Source organism: Jatropha curcas, chromosome 8, assembly GCF_041381405.1.
Source record: "Jatropha curcas cultivar XTBG-Jc1 chromosome 8, XTBG_Jcur_1.0, whole genome shotgun sequence".
NCBI lineage: Eukaryota > Viridiplantae > Streptophyta > Magnoliopsida > Malpighiales > Euphorbiaceae > Jatropha > Jatropha curcas.
In genome coordinates, this window is record NC_143158.1 from 6,025,974 (window position 1) to 6,039,006 (window position 13,033).

The 13,033-nt window shown below is 34.8% G+C and overlaps 2 protein-coding genes and 1 non-coding gene across 3 annotated transcripts; 2 read left to right on the top strand and 1 right to left on the bottom strand.

Moving 5' to 3' along the window:
* The first annotated feature begins 5,972 nt into the window (after nucleotides 1-5,972).
* LOC105633495 (RTF2 RING-finger protein) lies at nucleotides 5,973-7,429 on the top strand. The gene has a single exon (XM_012216090.3). It carries the CDS (start codon nucleotides 6,149-6,151, stop codon nucleotides 7,268-7,270), a length of 1,122 nt encoding a protein of 373 aa, XP_012071480.1. The 5' UTR covers nucleotides 5,973-6,148; the 3' UTR covers nucleotides 7,271-7,429.
* Nucleotides 7,430-8,463: 1,034 nt separating this feature from the next.
* On the bottom strand, nucleotides 8,464-8,537 carry TRNAT-AGU (transfer RNA threonine (anticodon AGU)). Its single transcript has one exon. It is a non-coding gene; the product is annotated as a tRNA-Thr (tRNA).
* Nucleotides 8,538-9,968: 1,431 nt separating this feature from the next.
* Nucleotides 9,969-11,601, top strand: LOC105633494 (putative CCR4-associated factor 1 homolog 7). Its single transcript, XM_089725097.1, has one exon. The coding sequence runs from the start codon at nucleotides 10,468-10,470 to the stop codon at nucleotides 11,257-11,259; it is 792 nt and encodes a 263-aa protein (XP_089581223.1). The 5' UTR covers nucleotides 9,969-10,467; the 3' UTR covers nucleotides 11,260-11,601.
* The last annotated feature ends 1,432 nt before the right edge of the window (nucleotides 11,602-13,033 follow it).

A 13,033-nucleotide genomic window follows, 5' to 3' on the forward strand; every position in this document is an offset into this window, starting at 1 on the left:
CATCTCGCGCTCGCGAATCACACAAGCGCGCTCGCGACTTCATCTCGCGCTCGCGACTTGTGCTGCGCGGTCGCGACTTGAGCCAGAAACCTCTCTGACTCTCGATTGCACTTCTCGCGCTCGCGAGGTTTGAAGACGCGGTCGCGACTTCTCCCTGGGAAGCATCTCGCGCTCGCGACTTTTCCCTGCGCGCTCGCGACTTGTGTTTTCATGCATTTTGGACTTCTTTTTCTATACAATTACATTCCTTTGCTCAACATGCATGCATCCAATCATTTTACAACAAAAATACAACATAAGAACATGGATTCAAACAACATGTAAGCATTTAGATGGTGTGAAATCAAATCAATAGGATGAACTATGAAGTTGCAAAACCATTTATGTGCTATTGTGTTACATTGTTGATATGCTAATATGAAGCTCCATTGAGGTTGGGTAGAAACCATGTAGATAAGGCTATGTCGCGACATAGAATAGCAGATCTGCGCCCCATACAGTTTGGAACTCCGGCTACAGGCCGTTGAGTGGATATGATTAAACCGTGCGGTGCGAATCCGGTTAGGGGCACCAAAACGGACAATATTGGCATAGGCGAATCCGGTTCGGGGCCTATAGCATACAGTTTCACCCAGTTTCATACAGTTTATCTTATCACTTCGGTTTCACTATAACCTTATGGAGCCATTCAGATATCTTGACATAACATTTCATGAATTATACAGGATTATAAACAGTACAAAAGACAATCAAGATATCATGAAAGTATCATAATGTGTGAGCCTATATGTGCCATATATATTTCCATGGTTCTTTCTATATATGTATGTGTTTAATTGTTTCTTTATTTGTTGAGATATCCACTGAGCATTATTTGCTCAGCGAGTTACCTGTTTAACTCGCAGGTTTTGAGACTGGTCCATAGAGAGTCCGCGTACAACTGCTGCAGTTCATCTGTAGAAGACTCGGTCTTCAGGGTAGAAACTCATTTTGTTTTTCTTTTTATGGCATGTACAGGGCACACAGTTGGGCCCATTTCATTTTGTAAACTTGTATCATGTTTTGTAAATTACATTATTTTTGGAAACAGTACCAGCATGTTATTATATTCAATATACAGTATGTTTTCAGCATATCAGACCATACAGTCAACCAGTTTTGTAACATCTCGACTCGGTTCATTCGGGTTTACGGGTGGACCGGGAAGGGGTGTTACAGGGATGCAGTGGACGCATTAATCACGCGTCCACTTTTCCTTTTTTTCTTTCTTTCTTTGGCACCGTCCTTTGAATAACAAAATGAACGTGCTTTTTTTTCTTTCTTTCTTATTTGATCGGCAGTCTCTCTTTGACTGCCACCAAAACAAAAAACGTGTTTTATATATTTTTTTTCTTTTCAAATGTGTGTGGGTCCCACATGTCGGAGGGATCCCACAAATAAATCCATGTTTTTTGCGAGAAATCATCAATGAAGGTAAGAAAATATCTACTTTCTCCAAGTGATTCTACTTCCATAGGACCACATACGTCAGAGTGTACCAACTCCAACTTGTTGTCTCTCTTTCTAGAGCTTTTCAAAAATGAGACTCGATGTTGCTTCCCAAATAAACAATAATCACAAGGGTTTATTTTACCTTTGGCTAATGGTATGAGGGACTTCTTAGCCAACATGTTCAACCCTTTCTCACTAACGTGCGCCAGCCGCCTATGCCACAAATTTGGTGAAGCATCATCTGCAACTGTATTTAGTTGACCCGCACATATTATTGCGTGCGTCTTATATAGTGAGCAACATAATTTTCCTCTCACCATCACCAAAGACCCTTTGGTGAGTTTCCAATTACCGCCACCTGTATGATGGTGATAACATTCCTTGTCCAGTACACTCACAGACAACAGGTTCAACCGAAGATCGGGAATGTGTCTCACATTTTTAAGTGTTAATGTGCACCCGACACTTGTCTTTATGCATATATCATCGATTTCACCACTTGCGAGACACTATTATTTCATTTTAATGGTGCCAAAGTCTCCTGCTTTATAAGTGGAAAAGTATTCCCTTTTTAGAACACAGTGATATGAAGCACCGAAGTCTACTATCCACTCGGTATCTGCATCTCCAACATGACAACAATCTGCATCATGAGTGACTAAAGTCACCTCACCATCTTCTCTTGAGACTGTAGCAAATGTATTCATGTTATTCTCCTGTCTTCGGTCTGCATTATCCTGTTTAAGTAAACGACAATTTCTTTTGAGATGACCCTCCTTAGCAATGGTAACATTTTCTCATCTCTCTGGACTTGGATCTACCACCTGACTTTACATGCCTTGGACCTCTACTCTTGCTCTGGCCCCTATTCTCTGTAACAAGGGCTTGTGAACTGGTACTGGCAACATCTCTTCTTCGTAGTTCTTCATTAAGTAGTCTATTCTTTACCATAGATATCGTTACCACACCATTTGGAGCTGAGTTACTCAATGATACCACAAGAGTATCCCAGCTATCCGGTAGAGATCCCAACAGTAGGCATGCTTGCATCTCGTCTTCTAAGGACATACCGCTAACTGCTAACTCAGTTATGAGTCCTTCAAAATCGTTCAGGTGTTGTGTAATTGATCGTCCCTCTGACAGCTTCAAGTTCATGACTTTACGCATCATGAAGACTTTTCCTTGAGCATTCGTAGCCTCGTACATATTCTGTAATTTCTTCCAGAGAACTTGGGGATCTTTTTCATTTCTCACATGGTTGTACAGGCTAGCATCTATCCATTGGCGTATTGTACCCAATGTCTGCTTTTTTAATTTCTCCCACTGCCTTTCTTTCATTTCTTCCGGCTTTGCACTGTCACCTTCAATTGGATCATACAGATTTTTGCAATTGAGGTAGTCCTCCATTCTGGATTTCCACATTGAATAGTTCGAATCCATCAATTTGATCATTGCCCTGTCGTTAGCCATGCTGAATTCTGAATCTGACAAAATTTCACTATTCACGAAATTCACTATTCACGTGAATAGTAACTTTGACAGAATTTACCGACCAAAGGCTCCGATACCAGTTGTTAGGATTATAACTGATCCCGAGTGGGGTCCACGAAAAAATACCGATGGCAAAATTAAAATAAAATTACTATTACCACATATACCTCCAATAATTTCGTATTGGATATTGACGATCGAATCCACCAGAAATAATAATCACTGTAAAAATTAAATAATTACCGTAAATGCCAGATGAAAAATAAGAACACCGAGATTTACGTGGTTCACCCTTCAACTGTTATGGGCTAAGTTCACGGGACAAAAACTCCGAATAATTCTTCTACTAAAAATAGTAGGTACAAAAAAGATTACAAAAATAGTGGTACTCTAAGTGTTTAACAAAAAAAAACACCCCAAAATTTCAATCCTCACTATTTTCTCTCTTTCCCAATTTTAGGAACCTTTTTCTAAAATTTTCTATACACTCTATGTATTTCTATACTTTTGTTTTTGTACCCATTAACGAAGGAAAACCTTCTCCTTTTTATAGGAGAAGGGGACGCAGTGGACGCGTTAATCACGCATCCACTTTTCCTCTTTTTTCTTTCTTTCTTTGGCACCGTCCTTTGAATAACAAAATGAACGTACTTTTTTTTTTCTTTCTTATTTGTTCTGCAGTCTCTCTTTAACTGCCACCAAAACAAAAAACGTGTTTTATATATTTTTTTTCTTTTCAAATGTGTATAGGTCCCACATGTCGGAGGGACCCCACAACATTGCCATGCACGTCTAACCCACACCTTACTGATGTTCATAAAGTATTGGAACTTCCAGTAACAGTAGATATGTCCATTCACTTGCCTGGCTTATATCAGATCATCCTTTCTTTATGGGCTTCTCATGTATATATATATATATATATATATATTGTAGATTATTAATTGTAGATTTTATTATTTCATTGGACGAGTAAAATTAATATTTAAAGATATTTATTTTGTTTAAGGAAGTAATTAGTTCATCAAAATCATTAAATTTTTTTTTTCACAATTTCTAATTTACAATTTATATAATTGTTTAAATAAGTTCAATATAAAAATGATAGAAAATTAACAATAAATACAAAATTTATTAAATGATCTGTCGTACGAGAGTAGAAAGAGTAGTAGCTGAAATTCTGAAGCATAAATAGAGGTTTGTTGAAAGTTCGAACATGAAAACGAAGTCTAGCAATAATAGCATTGTGGTTGATGAATTGCTTACACCTTTTTTCTTTTCATAACCTGATGTTTGAAATAAATGAATTGCTGATTTATAAATATAAATTTTTGTATTTATATGAAAAGAATAAATAATTTAATTTTATGAACTCAATTTTATGAATATGTGTATATAACTAAAAATTAAATTTACAAATAAATTATATATAAAATTCATTTATAAATGAATTTTATATTTTTAATTCATTTATATCAAACGGAGCGTAAAAATTACTGACCGAGCTAGAGGTGGCCCCACTCTCCTTAACTTTTTTTTTTTTTAAAGAATTATCACATAAAATTTTGAATTTTTTTATTTTATCTTTCAAAATAGTAACTTTTTTTCCATTTCATCCCTCTTTAACTCTTGAAAATTCTTAGCTCCGTCAGCCGTAAAGATTGAATTGAAGCAAGAGTTGAAAGAACGATGGACAGCCACAAAATTATGTTAAAGAAAGGCAGATGGAGGTAGCAGTTTCTTGTATCTATCTATCTATCCAGCATCTTTCCAATTTAGGGGGAATGAGCCACAAGATTAGTGGCATTTAAGGACACCTCATAAAATCCAATACCCCACCAAAGTTAGAAAGTTGAGAGATAGCTTTCATTTCATGGTCCACTCCTCAACCATAATAACCACACCAGCTTTCTACAAGAATGGGTAGATACAGAAAGAGAGAGATTGGCATATTCCATTTCAGCCTAATCTTACGCTTTCAAGTTATTTTTGTCTCGTCAAAAATAGCATGGTAAATATGGATTTTGATTACTGCTATACTCCTTCCTATACTCTGTCTCTTTAGACAATTTTTTTTTTCCTTTATAACATTAATTAGGTGACAATATTACAAATTTAACATTAATTATATATATTTTTATCTGAAATATATATATATATATATATATCCCGATCACTTTTTTAGGAATAGGATAATAATATATCGGTGCATATTAAAGAAGAGAGTATTCCCTTTATAATAAGACAAACTCCATGTATCCTTTTTTTTAATAGACGAAGCAATCGTCGCTCAACAACTCGAAAGTGAATCAGTACAAACTCACGTGATTCGTTTTTGCTTATATATCACGCATGATACACTTATTTGTATCCTACTACTTGATAACACTTCTCTCGGTTAAATAATTGTAACTCAACAGTTTAATACTTAATTGATTTGATTGTTCTGATGAGCGCTTGTTCTTTTCAAGTAAAGATATCGTCTGCCACTCAATCTGTAAGTTTACAATATTTAGTATATATATATATATATATTAATTTGGTTTGATGAAAGAATTTATAAAAGAAGAAAATGACAAAAAAAACTATATTAATATTGAATTTTAAATAATTATAAGTTTAAAATTCAACCGTTAATTAAACTGTAAAGTTTACTTTCCACTTCATTGATTAGAATTCAATTCTTAGAATCAGGACTTGACTTCAATTTTATATTCCCATATTTATTTATTTTTTTATCAAGAGCCCCAATTTTTAACTTTTGACTCCAACTTTGACGTATTTAAATCTCAATCTAATTTATTATGTAGTTGTAAGTTATGCTTTTGCCGAGTAGGCCGATATAGCATCAAGTTGACAATAAAAAGTTATATTGTAGTTGAGATTGGGCTATATTCTGGGCCTCAAAGCCCAATATCCAGCTCGAATCCACGGTCCATAATCCACCGCTTAAATAAATAGTATCAATTTTAATTTTATTATAAATTAAATAACATAAAATGACAGTATCCTGTCCGGTTGTGTTTCTCGTTAACGAAGTCGGTGACTCCAGCTATCTCAAACCTTAAAAATCTATTCTATTCAAATCTCTCTGCAAGTCCTAAATTCTGCAATTTTCCCTGTCGAAGCTTTAAATCTGACAAACCCTGAGGAGACGTCTTCGAAAATGAAGCAAAAACCACAACAAATCTTTCTTCAATTCCCAAACTCTCAAGTACAAACCCTAACCCTAGATCATTCCCAAGTCACAACCCTCCATAGCCTCAAGCTCTCTCTTTTTCCCAATAATCGAAACCTGTCCTCTTTCTATTTCACTCTCAATGGAAAACTCCTTCATGACTCTTCTCCTATTCCAAATCCCCAAATTTCCTCTCTTTCTACCCTCGTCCTGCAGTCCCGCCTCCCTGGAGGTGGTGGTGATGGCGGCGCTACGGGTGCTGAGTCCCGCGATTGCTATCTCAACATGTACGCTGTTAAAAAGCCTGATAAGGTGGATCCGAATGAGCAGAGACTATCTAAATGGCTCAATTGCGCTCTCTCGAATGAGCCGTTGACTCAGCCTTGCGTTATTGATAAACTGGGTAATGTTTTCAACAAGGAAGCGTTAGTAGAGGCTTTGATAGGGAAAAAGTTGCCTAAGGAGTTTGGATACATAAGGGGTTTAAAGGATATGATAAACATCAAGCTGGAACCAATTCCTGGCGGGCAATTGAGTGATGCTAGGTTCCATTGTCCCATAACAGGGCTGGAGTTTAATGGAAAATACAGGTTTTTTGCTTTGAAGAATTGTGGCCATGTTTTGAGTGCTAAGGCTTTGAAAGAGGTAAAGTCATCAGCTTGTCTGGTCTGTTACAAGGAATATGAGGAATCTGATAAGATTGTGATAAATGGGAATGAAGAGGAGGTGGCGGTTTTGAGGGAGAGAATGGAGGAGGGGAGATTAAAGGTGAAGGATAAGAAGACAAAGAAGGTGAAGAATGGAGAAGAGGTGTTGGGTGTTAATGGAGAAGAGAATGTGGGTTTGGATTTGCCTAGATTAAGTGGAAAAAAGCATGGGATCGTTGATGCTAAGGATGTAGAGAAGGTTGTTGGTAGAGCGGAAGGAAATGGGAAGCTTGAGAATGTGAAAGGAGTAAGTAATGGTGCGGCAGCGAAGCGGTTTAAGGCAGCAGATATGGCACCAGCTAATGCGAACAAAGCTGTCTATGCATCAATATTTACTTCTTCAAAAAAGTCTGATTTTAAGGAGACTTTTACTTGTAGGTCACTCCCACTTGGTAGGAACTGATTGTGAAGGTCTGTGAAGACATAATGTGTCCATTTGTGATGCTTTTGATTTACTTTGTAAGCTGTAATTTACAGTTCAACCATTTTCCTTAGTAATTGTGCTTTGCATGACGGAATATTACATGATTTTTTCTGTCTCTTAATGGCCTATTTCTGCTTATTTTGATTGTGTTTCTTCATATGTTTTTTCTATTGCTATAGATGATTTATTGTCGTCAGTTACTTACATTAGAGAAGAGAAAAGATAAAAAATAAAAATGTATGCTCTGAACCTGAAAAATGTGAGACTATAAAAATATGTCCAATTTGTTGTCAATTATGTTTTGATGTAATGTATATGCCTAAACTGCACTTACTGAAGTTAATTTTTGAACTTGGGTTATAAACATTAGCCTCATTTCACAATCTGCAGGTTTAACCTTCAGATTACAAATTTAGTTGGCTTTCCTTTATTTCCATCGTTTTTAATTGAGGAAACTTTCGCGTGCATACTCCGGCCTAGCTCGCGCTTAAACCGCTCCCATATTTCTTGGATGTTGTCCAAAATCTCACTCTTCTGGTCCTGTTCCGCCTTTTTTAATCAGATGAGCCAATATTCTGTCTCTTCGGTCCAAGTTATTTTCAGTGGGAATTCAACCCGTAATCCTGTTGGATCACATATATAACTTGCTGGATAACCTTTAAATGTTGGTAGCTTTTTTCTTCATCGTTTTTTCTTCATGCTTGAATGGCGTTGCTAGGGACTAAATGTATCCGCTGCCGCCTGAACCCGTAATCCCCTTCGATCACGTAACTTCTTTCATGCATGATGCTTATGTATTCTGTATTTAGTAATATCCTTTCTTCTTCCCTTCAGAACATTAGTTAAATTAAATTCGGTATACACTAATTGAATGTATTAATTTATTTATAGTTTGTGGATCCTCATCCTTCTCCAGTTTTATTGTAATAGCTTTCACTTGTTTGGCTTTTGTTATTATAGTTTTCTCATGATTAGTTAGAACTGTGTGGCATGGAGGTTAAATATTTTTTTTTATATATATATAACTTCAGAATCATTATATTAGTATTGTTGTATTTTATGATTATATTATAGAATTTTAAGAAAAAAAAACCAAAATTCCAAATAATCCAGTAACTATTTGCCTTTTTTAGGTATGGCGTGTGCAATAATTTATGAAGAGAAAAAATAAATGCTTTCATTGAGAGTCGAACTCAAGACCTCCCGCTTACTAAACGGGTGCTCTAACCAACTGAGCTATGAAAGCTCACGGCAAAGGTGAAAAGAAAAATTTCTATATTAGTTAATCAGAGAAAAGGACACTTAGATGACATCAGCGTTGACTAGGTTATTGGACTTTAAAGTTCTAAGGAACGTCCTTAAGAAGATGGAAGATGATAGGTATCGAAAAGCTGCACTTGATGCATCTATAAGAACCATTAACTCTACCTGAAGCTAGCGAATTCTTTAATTTATCATGAACTTTCACATTTTACACATCTCTAACTAGGTTACTTGCACATTGCTTGCCTTGATTTTACAGGTAAAATAAAAAATAACGATAAATTTTATTTAAATTCAGATTATAGCTCCACCTACATAAAAATAATGATAAATTAATGGTAAAAAACACTCTCATTTCAAAAAATATGTATCTTTCATTTATTTTATCCATAGACAGAGCCATAACTCAATTTTGGAAATGTCATTATCAAAATGTTTGGTCTCTTAATTATATGTTATTAGGATTTGGAAAATACTTGACTTGTTTACGAAAAGACTTAGATCAAGAAAAAAACTTGTTGCTAATATTAATATATATATCTCCATTCATTCATCATCTTCAAACTATTATTTCAATCGAGCGAGAAAGAAAGAAAGTGCAAAAAGAATGGATTAACTAAAACGGCTGCAGGTACCGCTTATTGTTGCAATAAAAGATCTTTCAGAAGCCATAGGCAGCAGCAAAATATCTCATGAATTTGAAGAATTCCTTCAATGCCCTCTTAACGATGAAAACTGTCGCAGATTTCTAAGCCTTACAATTTAAAAAAAAAAAAAAAAAATTCAAGAATAAATTTTTGTTAAATATTATAATTTAAAAAGAATTAACATTTTTGTGGTTGTATATACAAAGAACTGTAGCATATTTCCAGGCCTTTTTCTTTTCAAAATCTCACTGCTGTGAATATTTTTAGTATAACATATCTCACAATCCCTGGAGAAATAGTTCACTAATAGACCGACGGATAAGTAATTCGACTCGTATTTCCCAAAAAGTGGATCTCACTCTAATAGTTCTGAATAAATTAAATACATACATTAAGATACGAAGACTTCCTATTCCACAATAATGAAAGCACTTTTTTTACTTTGTCAAATACCCAGAGATTTCACTTGGAAAAGAAAATGCTTCATATTAATGGATGCTGGTCCATAAGTATGGGTTCCAATATATGAGATCTTGTAGTACTTATCAATGAGGCTCTATTGATTAGTTTTACACAGAAGAAATCAATTCTAGACGCTAATATAATTAAATCCGGTTTTCATAGACAAACTTGGAATTTGGTATCCCAGGCAAGATCGGTTCAGAATCATGGAATCCTTTTTTATCAAATAAGAAAGATCGTCGCACAAAATGTATTTCTAAGTAATTACCCTATCGATCCTTTATCCATCTATACGAGGAAGAAATCATGTAACGAAGGGATTCTTATTTATACAAATGGTACTCCGAACTTTGGAATGAGCATGAAGAAGTCTCATAGTCATAGCTGTTACAATGCAGGCCTTTTCACATTTCACAGTTCTGCTATCTGGAAACTGTTGTTTCTTCATTTGCTTCTCTATATAAGAAGAAACTCCACCACTCCACTAATTCAAGTAAAACCCTTGCTTCTTTATCCCAAGAATGCTCTAGAAAATTCTTCTTTTTCCCTTAAAAAAAAGGTCTGCTTTCTTGTTCCAAGAACCCCAGAGAATCACTTTCACATCCAAAGGTAAGATCTTTCTTTCTCCTACAGTGTTTAATTCCAGTCAATTGTTTAATTTACGGTTTAATTCATCTGGGTTTTCGTTACTTGTATTGATTTGGGGTTTTTTCTTCATTCTTGTCTGCAAATTTAAGTTCTTGGTCGTGGAGCTGGGTTTTTCTTCAGCTGTTACTCGTATATTTTGTGTTTCACATAGCAAAAATGTCGAGTGATTCAATTACCATCAAAGAAGTATGGGAACATAATCTTGAAGAGGAGTTTGTACGCATTCGAGCTATCGTTGAAGATTTTCCTTATATAGCCTTGGACACTGAGTTTCCTGGTTTTTTGTTGCAAAGAAATCAAAACGTCGACAGTACTACTTCCGATTACATGATAGTTCAGAACAATGTTAATCTTTGTCGTTTGATTCAATTAGGACTTACATTTTCTGATGAAAGAGGAAATTTACCTACTTGTGAAACAGATAGTACTAAATATTGTGTATGGCAATTCAACTTTCGCGAGTTTGACCCCAATTTACATTGCAAAGTTGAGAAGTCTATTAAGTTGTTAAAAGAAAGTGGAATAGATTTTCAAAAGAATTGTGAAATGGGTGTTCATGCTGAGGCTTTCGGTGAGTTGCTAATGTCTTCGGGCGCTGTGTTAAATGATAGTGTTCACTGGATTGTATTTCAGGGTGCATATGATTTTGGGTATTTGCTTAAGTTGCTTACTAACAAGAACCTACCCGATTCCAAAGAAGAGTTCTATGAGTTGATCAGTATGTTTTTTCCGGTGCTTCATGATGTTAAGTATTTAATAAGATTCTGCCAGGGCCTTTCTGGTGGGTTGGAAAAGGTGGCAGCGACGTTAAGGGTGGAGAGGATTGGTACTTCTCATCAGGCCGGTTCAGATAGTTTGCTCACTTGTCGTACATTCTTCACATTGATAAGGGAACGCTTTAATGGCTCACCGCCAGAGGACTCTGCCGGATTTGTGATTGGCATTTGATGTTGAAAATTTACAGTATACTCATTGATATATGGGGACATTCTTTATTGGCTCACCGGATAACTATGCCGGAGTTTTGTTTGGCCTGTGATGCTGTAACTTGACAGAATATACTCATCGACAGAAAGGCTACATAATATGAAATAAAAACAAAAAAATACAGAAGTTTTTGTTAGTCTACATTATTCTTACACTTTTCTCTTCCCTCTCTTTATCTTCCCCTTCCTTTTCCTTTTCAATAGGATTATTGAGTTCTTATTGCAGTTTTGCTTGTCAATATGCTATTTCTATTCGCTTAAGTTACAAAAAAAATCGGAGATTTGGGATTTGTTGCAAAAACACACTTAGCCAGGATTTTAAATAAAATACTATTAAAATAAGTCTCACCAAACTAGTTTGGTTAACCCAAGCTTCTCGAAACTGTCAAAACTCCCCGTTTTACACTCTTCCTTTCCTCAACTCTCTTCAATATGGACGATTCCTTTTCGCTCAATACCCACAAATGGGGCTCCTCTTTGAACCCCTAATTCCTCTTTTAAACCTTTACAGGTCAATGCCATATGCTAGTTTTGTCGCCTTCTTTGCTCTTTATTTGGGTGTTGTTAGAAATCTGAGCTTTAGCCAGTATGTGAGGTTCAATTCAATGCAAGCTGTCACTTTAGATGTGCTCTTGTTGTTGTTGCCTTTGCTTTAGGCCCGAATCTTCAACCCGCATCAGAGCGGATTAAGGTTGAAGCTGTTGATTTGGGGTCATAATGCAGTGTTTCTGTTTAGTTGTTTCTGCTCTGTGTATGGATTGGTGGGTTCTATTTTGGGTAAGACTCCTTATTAGTTATTTGCCATTTGCTGGTGAAGCTGCTGGTAGGTAAACCTAGGCCGTATCCTTGGTCTTTCGTGGCATCAAAACGGGGAGTTTTGATAGTTTCCATTACTAACCCAAGCTAGTTTGGTAGGATACATTTTGATTGTAATTTTATTTAAAATCCTAGCTAAATTTGATTTTAGGATAATAATATTTTAAAGTTTTTAAATTGGGGTGTTAGGAGAAACAAAGGTTAGGTTAGGGTGTTTTTGCAACAAGTCACAAATTTCGAGGTGTTTTTGTAGGTTAAGTCGTTTATATTTCCATCACTAAAATTGTTGAGAAAGCAATATTAGGAAATGATTTTTTTTTCTATCACTAAAATTGTTGAGAAAGCAATATTAGGAAATGATTTTTTTTTCTATTGATTGGTTAGGCCTAAAGACTGAAATAACTCTGCGGCTATAACATGATAACATTTTTGGCTTGTTAAATTGATGGTCCAAAAAATTCGAACTCGAAACTTTCCAGCTATTTGAAAATATTAAGAAATGATCATTAAGAGAGTTTTACATATTCTAATACTATTTTAAATTATTAAAAAAGTATTGATTTATAAAATTCAAAAATTAGTATTATTTAACATATAACAAAAATTTAAACATGCCTGCTAAATTTATGGATTAATAAAAATATTAATAAGAGCTTTAAATTTTATTGGTTGAAGTTAAAAGTAATTTAATTTTAATTGGTCGTATTAACTTAATTTTTATTTAAATTTAAATTGTATTAGACAGTATAAAAAATTATATTATATAATATATAAGATATATATTAAATATGATAAGAATATAATATTTTTAAGATTTGAATTTTATTGGTAATGTAATTAATTTTAATTGATTATATTAATTTTCTATTTAAATCTAAATTCTATTTAAAAAATTAAAAAAATTATATCATATATATATA